This window comes from Sarcophilus harrisii, chromosome 3, assembly GCF_902635505.1.
Source record: "Sarcophilus harrisii chromosome 3, mSarHar1.11, whole genome shotgun sequence".
In the NCBI taxonomy this organism is placed as follows: Eukaryota; Metazoa; Chordata; class Mammalia; order Dasyuromorphia; family Dasyuridae; genus Sarcophilus; species Sarcophilus harrisii.
This window is the reverse complement of record NC_045428.1, coordinates 320,460,579-320,474,885: the sequence shown is the minus strand read 5'-3', so window position 1 is coordinate 320,474,885 and position 14,307 is coordinate 320,460,579. Positions and strand designations below refer to the sequence as shown.

Here is a 14,307-nt window from a genome sequence, read left to right as displayed (position 1 = left end):
TAACATATATTGGACTCCCTGCCTTCTGGGGGAGGGAGTGGGAGAAGTAGGGGAAAAGTTGGAACAGAAGGTTTTGCAAAGGTCAATGCTGAAAAATTACCCATGCATATGTTTTGTAAATAAAAAAGTTATAGTAATAATAATAATAATAATAATAATAATAATAAAGAAAGGAGATCTAGGGAGAAAATAAGTCTGGATATTTGAGGTAATAGTGAGAGTGCTGAAGAGGATAAGGATAGGATAAAACTGGCTCATATAGTCTATTCCTTCATCTCTGTGACCATGAGGACAGTTCCCAAACTTCAGAACTTGATTTTTTAAGGCTCAACTGGCAACCTCCTCAAGTCCTCCTCCCCACCCTTCAACAAGCATGAGTAAACACATACTCTCTGTCTCTCTCTCTTCTAAGTCTCAGCTGTCTGGCCCTCAGCTGTTTCTTGACCAAAGAAGAGTGAAAGATGTAAGAGACAGAAGAAAAATAAAACAAAGAGACAGTGACAGAAGAAACAAGGTTCTGTGTGAGACAAGGGGAGGTAGAGGCAGATGGACAATTGGCTTCTGCAATGCAGCAAGCTTCTCTCAGGGGAAACTGAAAAAGCAACAAAGACATTTTCAAAGCAGGGCATAGCAAAGGAAGTGATTAAAAATAGCCCTGAGAGGTAGATGACTATGGATGTGGAAGACTGCATGTAATGTCAGGCATGGTTAAAGTGTTGGCTACTTTTGTTGAACTGGGTTTCCCCACTCCCCACGCGCGCGTGCGTTCTCTCTCTCTTTCTCTCTCTCTCTCTCTTTGCCATTTTTATTATAAGGGATGACTCTCTGAGAAGGAAAAGGGAAGAGGTATAACTGGGAAATGAAAATGATGTTTTGTGTTTGTTTTTTTTAAAGAAGGGGTATAAAATTACAAAATACTTCTAGAAATGACCATGAAGATTTTCTTGATGTGTGGCAAACTCTGGGAACAACATAGACACTTTTGTCCACAGAATGGCAGGTATGGATCTATATACATCAGGCAAAACCACAAATGCATCTGAATACTGTAGTTTTCTTCCCCCCCATCATGCTCTCCAGATTAGAAAACCATAATGAGACCCTCCCCACTGTCCTAGCATCTCAGGTCCATCATCTCCAGGCAAGTGAGGAAGAACAATGGCCAGAATACAGAGGAGTCTGAGCAGAGGAATAATTTGAGCTTAATTAGAGAAGGAAGTCAATGACAAAGGAAGATAATAACAACCTCAGATTATGAGACTCAAATGAGATGCCAGACAGGAAAGCACCTTAAAACATATAAAATGGTTCTACAAATGCAGAGGATTATTAATATTAAACTCTTTTAAAGAGGTTAGAACAGAGGTTAGCAATTCCACCTCTGTGCTGTTGTTTTTCTCGCTTCTACCCTCCACAATGTCATCCCTTTTTCTGTCTATGGCATGCCTACCCTTAACTCAATTCAAGTTCTACCTCTTCCATGAAGTCTCCCTTGACTAGCTATTCCAACCCACAGTGTTCCAACAGTATTCCATCCCCCTACTCTACATGAATCCAGTCTCTCCAGATGATACTTCCAGAACTGCCAGATTTGTGTCTGGAGCAGGGGAAGTGTCTCTTGCCAAACCTGCAGGAATGTTTACCTTTAAACCTTTTTTTTTTTTTTTTGGGGGGGGGGTTCTTCAGACCCTTCTTGCCTCCATATTCAGGATCCCTCCAACCACACATAACTTTCAAAGCAGGACTGAGTATGTGTTGAGTGGAACTCCAGATAAAGAAAGATGGTGATAAATTTCCTGCCAAGCTGTCTGTCCAAAAGGGCCTGCTGGGCTTCAGCCCACAGCCTCATTCTGACTCTCATACATAGGAATCAGCCACCCCTAATCAACCACTTGAACTCCCCTCAAAATGAGGAAGTCCTTCTCATTAGCCCCTCTTTGTCCCTGATTTCACTAACGCAACATGCTTCTTTGCTTTCACCACCAGGCTGCTACCACACGTGCTCCTGCTCCCCCCAAAAAATTAAATCTTGAAAGTAACTTAATCTGATAAATATAATGAATAGTACTGTGTTGTAAGAAATGACAAATATAAACAATTCAGAGAAGCACTGGAAGCTCTATAGAAATTTACCTAAGAGTGCAATAAGCAGAATCTATATCATATATCATTACACCTCTGTGCCTTTGTTTTCCTCGATCCTCCCCTCCACAATATCATTCCTTCTTCTCTCTATGGTGTGCCTACTCTTAATAGCTCAATTCAAGCTCTACCTCCTCCATGAAGTCTCCTTTGACTATTTATTCAAACCTACAGTGTTCCAACACATCAGGCAAAACCTGATTCCACAATATTCCAACCCACAATATTACCCACAGTGATGTCTCCGTCTTCTGGGTCTGAACCATTTATTTGGCACTTAGCCTAAATACTCATCCATGTGCATATTCTGTCTCTACCTAATTGGAGTATATATGTGTGTGTACACACACACACATACACACACACACACACACATATCTATACACATATATATGTATATATTTATATACAGATAGATAAATAGATAGATAGATACACACTCTCACATCCCTTCTTATCTCTTAGTATTTCCAGCACCCAATCCTTATCAGGGATCAATAGAGGTTTTTGATGATATAAGGAAATAGAGGACTAGAAAGATTAATTAAGTAGTTTGCCTTAGGTCATCAAAGTCCTTTTGGAATAGAGTAATGACCAGCATTCCTAGTTCATTACTTTTTTCCAAACATATTAACTCAGACTTCCTATCTACATTTTGAGAAGCCTGCTGTTCAGATTTTCAGTTTTCCAAATATTACCATGCATCTATATGATCCAAATGTTTTAAGTACTATCTCATTTTATCAGCACAGATTGTTTTTTGAAGGAAGAGGAGTTTTACATGGGCTTCTTTCTTCTGGTGTTCTGTTACTTGAGGGAGGATTGCAGAAGCAACAGATATTTATCACCTTTATGTTATAGATATGAACATTGGAGGCCAGGAAGTCAAAGTGAAACTTATCTTAACTAAACTCTGTATCTACCACAGATCTAAACCTAGGCTTCTGAATTCAGCAAGCATTTGTAAAATGCTTGCTGAATTGAATTCCAGAGGTCACCATGGGACCAGAACTCGGGTCTGCTTAACTCCCAAAATGGAATTTATCCTCTCTCTGTCTTTCTCTGTCTCTTTGCCTGCCTCTGTCTTCTGTGTGTGTGTGTGTCTTTCTGTTTCTTTGTCTGACTGTCTCTTTTCTCTCTCTCTCTAGGAAGAGGAGAGAGAGAGAGAGACAGACAGACAGACAGACAGACAAGAGGGAGAGAGAGGAGACAAGAGACGGAGAGGATGTGTTTGGGACATAGTAGGCACTTAATAAATGCTCACTGACTGACAGAGGAGACCACCAGATCTGTGGGAGGCTGCCTTACTAAGGTATGAAGGCTCTCTTTCCTCAGGCCAGACTGTATTAGTCCATACTCATTGCCCATACTTAATACATATTACTTTGTATTCTTAATCATCCTTTCAAACCCAAACTCCCCAGTTTAACTGTTAGTCCCTTGAAGGTAAGGACATCATTTTGTACTTTATGTTCCACAGGCCCCTAACACAATGTCCCAAACACAGAAGACAGTCTATGACCTTCATTAGGCCCCTGTGGTCTTTAATCCTTCTTCTTTCTGGCTGCTAAATGAAAAGCAGTCTTCTAAGCCATATCTCTGAGCCTACCCACTCCCTCAGTGAGTCAGCTGGGGAAGGCTAAACTATCTAGGTTGCTGCCCAAGCCACATTTCCTCCTCACCAGCCTGTAGCTCCTCTCTACCATCCCCCTATATGGGCCTGTCAGGAGAGATCAGGATGGCAGATACTACAGCAGCTGAAGGAATACAGCCCAGCAAGCTCACAGGCCCAAACGGACACCTATGTACAAGTATGTAATCACATACCACATATAAGCACACACAGGCCCCAAACACCAAAAGGCCTTTTGTTGTTAATTCTCTTTGCAGGTGCATTGGAAATGCCTTTAGCTATAAGTCTGGGGCTTGTGTTCCAGTCCGTGCTCTACCCATGAGTAGCTAATTACCTCTGCTACTCATTAGGTGCCCAAGTGATTGCTCTCTCTCTGGTCTTCAGTTTCTTCATCTGTAAAAGACTAACTGATCTCTTGGGGCTCCCCCAACACATTAGTTATAAGTTTGTGCACTTTCCCAACCATATGGTAAACTCCTTAAAAGTAGGGACCATGACTTCTTTTTGGTTCCACACAGTCCTTAGCTAGGAGACACAGTAAAAACCTGCTGATTTACTGATAGAGGAGGAACAGATTGCAATGCATTTGGACAGATTGCAATGCATTTGGACAGAGACTGGAATGCTGAGACTCCTCCCCACCCACACATTTCATTTTGATAAATGACTTTATTGCCTTATCTCTCTCACAAGAGGATGCCGGGACTTTCTGTTCCTCCAGTTTCCCCCTGTGGTCCATAACACAATGCTCTGAATTCAGAAAGTACTCGGATATGCTGGCTAAGTCAATTCACAGAATCATAGATCTAGGCTGGAAGGGATGTCACAGACTACCAATCAAAACCCCTCATTTTACAGGTGATGAAACAGGTAGATCATAATAAGACCACAGGTTTGGAGTCTGAAGGGACCTTAAAGGCCTATGAGTTCAACCCTCTCATTTACTTAGGAGGAAACTGAGTCCCAGAGAGGTCAAATACTGGCAGAGGTCACACACACCTATTATGTGTCTAAGATAGAATTTGAAATTAAGACATCTTAATTCTTGGGCAGTGGATAGAATGCTAGGGCTGTAGTCAGGAAGACTTCTTCCTGAATTCAAATCTAGCCTCAGATACTTACTAGCTGTGTGATTCTGGACAAGTCATTAAACCCCATTTGCCTCAGTTTCTCCTTCGTCTATAAAATGAACTACAAAAGGAAATGACAAAGTACTCCAGTAAAGTTTACCAAGAAAAGCCCAAATGGGGTCATAAAGAATCAGACATAATCTTAACAAGATCTTAATTCTAAATTCTCTATTCAATCTAAGCCACTTCCTGAATAGCTGTTCACCATAGCCTTACTCTCTGATCATCTGCACCTGGGAAAGCCCTCTCAGAGCTCAGAACTCTGATATATAAGTTTTTGCCTTATCATGCAGGCTCCTAGACTTCCAATTCTACTTCCCAGAAGTTTTCTCACTGTGGCCCTAGAGGTATCCCTCTTTCTCCCTTCCTCCCTCCCACCAACCTGTAGATGTTTTAACTTTCCTCTCTGAATATAAGCTCCACGAGGGCAGAGACTGGCTTGCTAATTTATATAAATTGACCCCAAAGTTTGTGTAATCTCCAGGATTTCATACAGTACCTGGCACATAGGAATCTTTTTAATAAATGCCTTACTGATATCTAATCTACTTGATCCCAATTTCAAACAGTGCCTTATGTATTTCAATTAAGTTACTTGCTCAGCATGGCTCAGGAATCAAGAGATTGAGATCTAACCGAAATCCTCTGACTCCAAAGCAAGTGTTCCTTCTGCTGTACTTTTTATTGAATTCAATTCAATGGCATAAACATTTATGAAATACCTCCAAAGGGCAAAGCATTGGTCTAACCGATAGGAATACAGATACAAAAATTAAACAATCCCTTCCTTGAAAAAACATACTTTCAAAGTAAGTAATTACTAAAAATCCTCCAATTCTCCAACTATCCCTACCCCCACTATCATTGACACAACTCATCAGCTGCTAATGAGAAAAAAACACTTCAAGGGCCCAGCTCTAGAGAATGGCAATCCAGCAAGTGGATTGCTTAGTAGATACTCAAATATCTACTATATACAAATGATAACATATCCAGTTTTTAAAAAAAGTTCATAAAGATTCCTCTCCTGTCCATCCCATTTTATAAATCTAAACACTCAGAAAATCTGACAATTTCTGAAGTCCTCAGAGGGAGCCACCAACCTTTAGCATCTTTTTCATCCCCTTTCCAAGTAGACTTGTTTCTGGAGATCTTGGATGAGGCAAAAAGTAAAATGAAGATAACTGAATTGTGGGCTCTCACTATCATCTACTGTTAAATAATTATCACTTCCTCCTCCCCAAAGAAAGGATGTCAGCTCAACATAGTTTGTGGTCTGAGAGGACCACAGAAACAGTGGTACATAACCAGAGAACAATTAAATTACCTACGCTCTATCCACCCAAAACATATATGGAGATCTGGCAGAATTCACTCAAAAGACATACTACTATGCACTATGATTATAAGAGACAAGATCTGGCTTCTAGTCTTATCTCTGTCACTAATTAGGGAGACAGACTTAGATGAAAGTAATCTTAGGAGATCATTTAGCCTAAACCCCTCACTTTTGTCTCTGAACTCATATCAAAGGTTGAATTTTTGCAGAAGGCAGGACTTATATTACACAGGAGACTATGTAAAAGTCTAGACTAGGAGTTGGGAAACCTGAGTTCTAGTCTTCCATCTGCCACTGGAATGCAGACAACCCTGTGCAAGAAACATTTCAAATCTCTATTCTCCCAGCTAGAAAATGAGTATAGCAATAACCCTACTTCATGGAACTGTCATGAGGAGCCAGTGAAATAATGTATATGGAAGCACTTTAAAGTGCCAGACAAATGGAATTAAGTTTTTTCATCTGTATAATTATGAGAGTTGTATTCGATGACTTGTCCATTCCAACTATGAAATTTCTATGATATTCATAAAACCTCTAATTCTCTGTGACAAAAGTCTGGTTTTCTAAGGTTGTGGACAGTTATATAGTTTTAAAAACACCACTGAATTCTCAAAATTGGAAGGGGCTTTAGAAATCATTGAGTCCAATTCCCATAATTTTACAGACACTGAGGTGGCCCTTGTTTGCCCTCACAGAATCAGAGACTGAACACATGGCCTAAGAAACTAAGCCCCAAAACTTGATCCCTCCCCATACCATCCTCTCAGTTTTGGAGTTTTTTTAAAAATCTATTTAGTACTCAGAAGAAAAGGAAAGAGATGATAAGAAGACTTATTATCCCTTGGCAGTTATAGTGAATGGTTGAGAATCAGAGGAAGAGAATGTCTTTCAATTATTCAGGTTCTCCTTGAACCCTTCACACCTGATCAATGAAGGTGCTTTATGACAAATCTTGAATCTAGCCAAGAGAATATTGATAGGAGAGAGGTCTTTATGGAAAAACTCAAAGGAGATTAGCAGAAGGAATCGGGGCAGAAATAAATCTTTTTGCCATGTACTATTAATTTTATTACTTTTAAACTATCTCTTCTGTCTAAATTCTGCTTCTTTCAATCACAGTCCTTCTCACTTAATCATTATCCTTCCTGCCCCTTCTGACCGAGACCTGAATCTCCCACTCCTGAATCTCTTTATCCAAAGTCTTGTTTTACCCGCCCTAAGCCCTGGAGAACCACATAAACTCTAGAAGTTGGTGGCCCCTAGTAGAAAATTTAAATATTTGCAGTATGATGTGAGTTAGCACACTAATTTAACCCCATCTTTTGACAAATGATAAAACAAGGCCTAGAAAGATGAAGAGACTTAGTCACACAAGTAATTTCTATCAGACTTTGGAAAAGAGAGAATGCATTCTCTTGATTCCCAGATAAAATTTTTTTTTTTAATCAGCTCCTCTGTGCTTTAGCTATGGGAATGAGCTAGGAGTTGTCTGTCTTGAAAGATAAATATGCCCTCACAAGAACTCTGACAATCAAAATTTTAAAGTATTTAGCAAATGCATACTATATTCCAAGAACTGTGCTGAGTAATAGAGATACAAAGGCAAAAATATAATAGTCCTCACCCTCAAGGAGCTTATATTTTATCAGGGTACATGTAAGGATTCTGTGATTTAGCTATAAGCTAAAATGTGGTTGGATCCACTCTGAAGACTATGATGTCATCCCTCTCAGACAGACAAATATTTTTAGGTATATAAGCCACCCTCACGTATTTTTCTCCTAACGCTGAATGGTATATCTAAGTGTCATGGTTACTCCCTTTCTTGAGCACCTACTATGTGTCCCAAAGAGAAAATGGTTTACAATCTAATCAAAGGGAAAAAAGACAAAGATGTATGAAACACAGCAATATGAAACCATGGTTCAGAAATTGAATGCTATAGGAATTCAGAGGTAGGAAAGGTCCAAGGAAAATACAACAACAACAAAAATATTATTCTTATTATCATGAGAAACAATAAATATGAAGATTACAGAGAGCCAGGGGAAGACTTTTATAAACTGATATAAAATAAAACAGACTAAATATACAAAATTATTACCTGGGAATGGAAAGAATGTTTTAAAAAATGGTAAACCCTATGTAATTATAATGATCAAACTTAATCTTGAAAATAAGAGGTAGGTTATGTCACCTTCCTATAAATAATGGTATGTGAATATAATTGAATATGATTATACCAAATAAGACTTGTATGAACTGATGAAGTGTAGTGACTTAGAAGCAAGTAAACAATTCATATGATAACAACAAATTATAAAGACAAACAACTTTGAAAGTTTTAAGGACTGATCAATTCAATGACCAACTAGAATATCAGAGGGCTGGTAATGGAAGCATGCATGCTACCCAACCTCCTGGCAGACATAGGAAAGATTCCTGGTGCAGAATGAAGTGTACATTTTCATTTATGAACAACAAGATGGGAATTTGTTTTGGTTACAAGGGTTTTGCTTTTGCTTTTGTTCTTTCAATGGTACTGCATAAGCTGTTATACTTGTTTGTCGTATTGGTTTTACTAAGCTGTTTTGGTTTTTTGGTGGGGTGTTTTTTGGGGGGTTGGTATGATAGAAAGATATGAAGGATAGCTTTGGATGGAGAGAGGGAAAGTGCATATTAGAAAGCTAAATTGATATAAAAACAAATAGTATTAATAATTTTTTTTAAAAAATTATCTGGGAATTAATTTTTAATTAATAATTAAAATAACACAAGGATGTTTGTCCAGAAGTGACTATGATGTTAAAAAAGAAAAACATATCAATAAGCTGTCTTTCTTTTTTTTTTTTTTAATAACTTTTTATTGACAGAACCCATGCCAGGGTAATTTTTTACAACATTAGGCCTTGCACTCACTTCTATTCCGATTTTTCCCCTCTCCCTCCACCCCCTCCCCCAGATGGCAAGCAGTCCTATACATGTTAAATATGCCACAGTATATCCTAGATACAATATATGTGTGCAGAACCAAACAGTTCTCTTGTTTAAGCTGTCTTTCTTAAGAGGGAAAAATAAAAAATACATGTCATCACTCACAGAAGGCCCCCTGAAAGAAGCAAGCCTTAAGTTGATTTTTGAAAGGTAGAAGGATTTGAGGGGGGTCAGAGGGGGGTCAGAGGAGGCAGAGAAAACAGGGAGCAAATGAGAAGAGTCCAAAATAAGACTGACCCATTGTAGGAGAGAGTGAAACAGCGAGGAGACGAGTCTCGCTATAATGTTATGAAGTAAATAGAAAATCTCCCAATTGATAGTCAGGCTAGTCCAAGACAGATGGCTGGTGAGCTTTGTCTAGTCAATTCCTCTACTCTAAAGACTTTGAGTGTTTGACTCAGAGACAGAAGACCACTCACTTCCTGTTACACACCTGCAGCTGTTACTGCCCCACAGCCACAAGAGAATCAAAGCAACTGAGGGTTCTCACCTTTCCCAGAACCTCAGTCCCCAACCCTGACCTAGACCCAAGCTCCAGTTCAGCAGTCTAATTGCCAGTATGTTGCTCAATTCCTGCTTAAAAACCTTGGCACCCTTATACCAGCCCAGAATGAGTGTCTGTTCCTTGCCAACTCCCATCTGACTACCCCTTCTCTTCTCCTCCCCTCAAATTCACCAAAGCAAGAGCAAAAAACCTATTCATGGTGGATGAAGTGAATCTGCATCCCCCATAGGTCAGAGAAGGATAAATTGATAATAAGGAAGGGGAGAGAGGGAGTTTCATTTGTTGGGTCAATATTTATAGCTTTCTCAAATTCACAGAAAGCTATCCCCCCATTGTATCTGTCTTTTTCATCTACAAGATATATTCTAGAATTCCACATGTTTAACCTATATTTGGATTATTTGCTGTTTAGAGAAATTGGAAAGGGAGAGAGAAAAATATGGAACACAAGGTTTTGCAGTGTTGAGTGTTGAAAACTATTTTTGTATGTATTATGAAAAATAAAAACCTATTATTATTTTTTAAAAAGCACTTAACATGAATTATTGAATTTGATCCTCACAGCACTCCTGTGAAGTGGGCATATTTATTATCCCACTTTGCTGATTTAAAAAAAAAAAAATGAAGCCAAGAGAATCACACAGCTAATAAGGAAAGGTCTGGAATCAGATTCTAATTTAGGTCTCGTAAAAAACTTACAAGCTTTGATCATTGAAATGAGGGTGGGTGGTGAATGCTGCTCCTCCTGCTGACAGAGATGATGGCCTAAGTATGCAAAATAAGACACACATTTTTTATTTTATTTTATTTTATTTTATTTTAATTAACAAATACTTGTAGATTTACTGATATTCTAGGAAAGTTTGTGATCGGGGAAGGAGGACTGTATTGTAGAAAGATTCTGGCAGAAGGTATGATGGAAGGGAGGAGAGACTAAAGTTGGGGAATCCAATTAGGAGATTCTTGCAATGAGGTAATAACGGCTTGCCTTGGGATTGGCAATAGAAAGAGAAAAGAAGAAATAAATGAAAGATAGTTAGAGAGAAGGCCTTAGTGATGCATTAATATAAGGAATGGGGCGAGGAAAAAAAATCTACACAAGGGTAGCTGGATTAATCTCCTTCCATACCTAGTCCTGGTCATCTAGATTTGAGAAAGGGAGACCTATGTCTATCCCCTAAATGCCCTCAATTTCAATGGCCTCCTAGGTCCCATTGTAGGGAGAAATCAACCCAGGTTGAAGTAGATTGGGGAACTTCTTTGGGATAATGGTTCTAGGAAGGTTTCCAGTTAGCCCTAATGCTCATTAACTCTGGCTATCCATCTTCCTCCTCTCATCAAGATTAGCTATATCCATTCTAACATATTGAAGAATTTGAGAAGGGTTTTCATCTGCTTTTCTTTTTTTACAAGTTTTCTTTTTATGGTCAAAACTCAAGAGTTCCAAGGTATTTGATAAACACATTTACACTAAAGCATCAAGGACTTAACGTGTTATCCTTTTGCAGAGGCAACTGTTGATGTCTTTTAGTTGAGACACCTTTTAATCCAAAGTAATAATCTCTAACGGTGTGATCAAATATAATCAGGCAGAAATGATGCTTTGGGATACAAGAGAAAGCTGCTGCCTTCCTGAATCCCTCAATTTACAGCTATAGGAGCTGGCTATTCCTCTAAATCAGGAGCCCAACTTTTTTGTGTCATGGACCCCCTTGACAGTCTGGTAAATCCTGTAAACCACATCTCAGAATAATGTATGTAAATGCATAAAGTAAAATAAATAGCATAAGAAATTTTTTTCTCATCCAAGTTCATAGACCCCCTGGAATCTATCCATAATCCTTGGGGATACATGAACCATAGATTAGGAATCCTTGGGCTAGGGATTTTCAAAGCCCTGCATGTAACACTGAAAGTCAATGGCTACACCTGCATTTTTGATTTCCTTCACAAGCTAATTGTACAATATTTCAGAGTCTGATTCTATTTGTACAGCAAAATAACGGTTTGGTCATGAATATTTATTGTGTATCTAATTTATATTTTAATATATTTAACATCTACTGGTCATCCTGCCATCTGGGGGAGGGGGTGGGGGGTAAGAGGGGAAAAATTGGAACAAGAGGTTTGGCAATTGTCAATGCTGTAAAGTTACCCATACATATAACCTGTAAATAAAAGGCTATTAAATTAAAAAAAAAAAAAAGACACACAATCAATTAAAAATAAATAAATAAAAAAGAAAGTCAATGGCTAAAATTCAGAAGAGAAATGGAGAAAAGGAATTGGAGGCTGGGAAATTGAGGAGATAGATTCAGCCTTCCCTAATAAACTATGTCTCCTCCTGCTTCTCAGAGCCTATAACAGTCTTAACCTCAAGGGTAGGATAAAGGAAAGAGGAAAAATGAAGTTTCTTGCTGGGAAAGTGCTCAAGATCTGGCCCAGTGAACTTAAATGGGAGAGAAAAAAAACAAAAACACAGCAGAGGAGCTCCCCACCAGGAAACCAATAAATCACCCCTCTTCAGGGGTAACACAATTTGATGAGCATCATGTTTTGCCTTGAAACTTCTAAAAAGAGTCAGAAGCAGCAAGATGACTCTTTGAAAAAAAATAAATTTTGAAGCAGCAAGCTCAGGAGAGGGCCAAAGACAACATTTCACCCATAAGAGGATGAGAAAAAACACACATTCCCTTCACAAAGGCACAATAGTGCACATAAACACACAGAGTCTCCCACATGAACAGCCGGGGACTTGTACAACATTTTAAATCATTTTTTGCTTGCACTGTATTTCACTGGCTTCTCACAGAGGCCCCAAGAGGCAGATAAGCAGGGATGGCATTATATCCTCATTTTACAGATGAGGAAACTGAAGGAAACAGAATGTCTTGCTGAAGGTCCCACAAGGGGCAGGACTGATGCTAGATCACAGATCTCCCTGACCTTGATCCAGGAATCCAGATCCCATACTGTATCAAAACAAGTCCTACACTTCACACATAAAAATTCTAATCCCAATGCCATTTCACAGATCTATCAATGCTTTCCTTTACATGTATATTAAAGAACACAACTGTAATAAAAAGTATAGCAGACTGGGCAGTCAGAAACCCATATCTGGCCATTCTATCTCTGGCAAATGTTAGGGTCCCTCATCTGAAAAAGAAAGGCTTAGATTAAACTAGGATTCTTATCCTACAGAGCATAAATTTGTTTTATTTTGTTTTTTTAGTAATATAACTGGTTTCCTTTGAAATTTTCTAATTTGATTTTATGCACTTAGAAATGTTATGAGGAACCCAAAAGATTCCTTCCAACTCTTAATGTCCTAAAGATTCTCTGATAAACTCAAATGCATACTTTCACAGGCAAACACAGAAAGAAAAAGAAAGACTGAAACTACTTCCCATCATCCTAAGTGGTTGCATTGGATTTGTGTCTTTCCCTCCACACCCCCATCTCTCTCAGTTCCTTTTCCCTTTGATTTTCCCATCTTTTTCCAGGTTCTGCTTTTTGCTTGTTATCTGTCTCTGATAGTGTCTTTTCATTTCTTCATTCATATTATTATATTATATTATTATATTCCCTAGACATTATATGAAAGGAGACTCTTTTCCTTATTTGTATAATTCCTGGTCAAGGGGTTGCCTCTCTTAGTTTTCCCCTCACAATTCTCACATTGTAGCTACAGATACCACCTCAACTTCCCACTCAAAGTTTATGATATTTGTGAAAGTTAAAGAAGAGAGATTCTCAAATCATGAGGGAAGGGCAAGATATCTAAGCAAGAGACTTGAGTTTCCATCCCTAGTTCCCTTGTCTGATCAGCCTTGGAAGCCAAAGAATTTTATTATCAAGGTCTGCCAGAGTGTCCCCTTGGGTAGGGGTGGGGGGGTTGGAGGAACAAATTTGCTGATATGAATAAAGTCATCAGCCCCCAGCTGAGCACAGAAGTCTATTGTTCTCAGAGGCCTCTAAGGGCTGAGTCAGCCACAGGACTGAGCTCTGGGGGGCTGCCTCTCTCTGGCTGCCTGCTTCCCCATAGAACATATAAATCTGACTGCACCCCTCTTTTCCTTCAAGCAATGGACAAAGACACCATCCCAAATTGTTTCTGCTAATCTCATTCCCATATCTTAAACAATAAATCAAAGTCTGATCATCCTTTTCTCCATAAACCAGCTGGGTTGACTTAAACATTTCCCCTGAATCCCTCTGAAATCTCCCTCACCTCTTCTCAAGTTCAACATAAGAAATGGCAGCATTCCCCCTACTCTCTTCAGATTTTGTGTCTGAAGGAGGACAAATGACTTAAGGGAAGAGACAAGAAACCTCACAAGTTTCAAATGAATCCCAAACTCCCCAGATAAGAGAAGAAAAATATTTGGGTCTGAAGAATAATGCCCTTATGTCCAGGGGACCATTGGCAAAACTGTGAAGTAATACTCTGCAACCCTTTTTTTCTGAACCCTTTCCCACAATCAGAAATAGACTCTTTTTGCTTTCTTCAAGGCAATCATTATTCCTTCATTAGATAATTCTTCTTGTGTCTTATCAG

The 14,307-nt window shown here is 38.9% G+C and overlaps 1 protein-coding gene across 11 annotated transcripts in view; it reads right to left on the bottom strand.

Moving 5' to 3' along the window:
- The window catches only part of BIN1 (bridging integrator 1), a 128,997-nt gene that overhangs the window by 60,954 nt on the left and 53,736 nt on the right, over positions 1–14,307 (bottom strand). The window contains exon 1 of one of the 11 annotated variants that reach the window (XM_031959874.1): positions 10,446–10,513. The exons of 9 other annotated variants lie outside the window; for them this stretch is intronic. Coding sequence is in view for 1 of the 2 variants with exons in the window: in XM_031959870.1 (XP_031815730.1) it covers positions 6,009–6,026 (18 nt within the window). In the remaining variant the exon portion in view is untranslated. Of the gene's footprint in view, positions 1–6,008; positions 6,033–10,445; positions 10,514–14,307 lie in introns of those variants that run through there. One more of the 11 variants, XM_031959870.1, reaches the window with a different exon arrangement.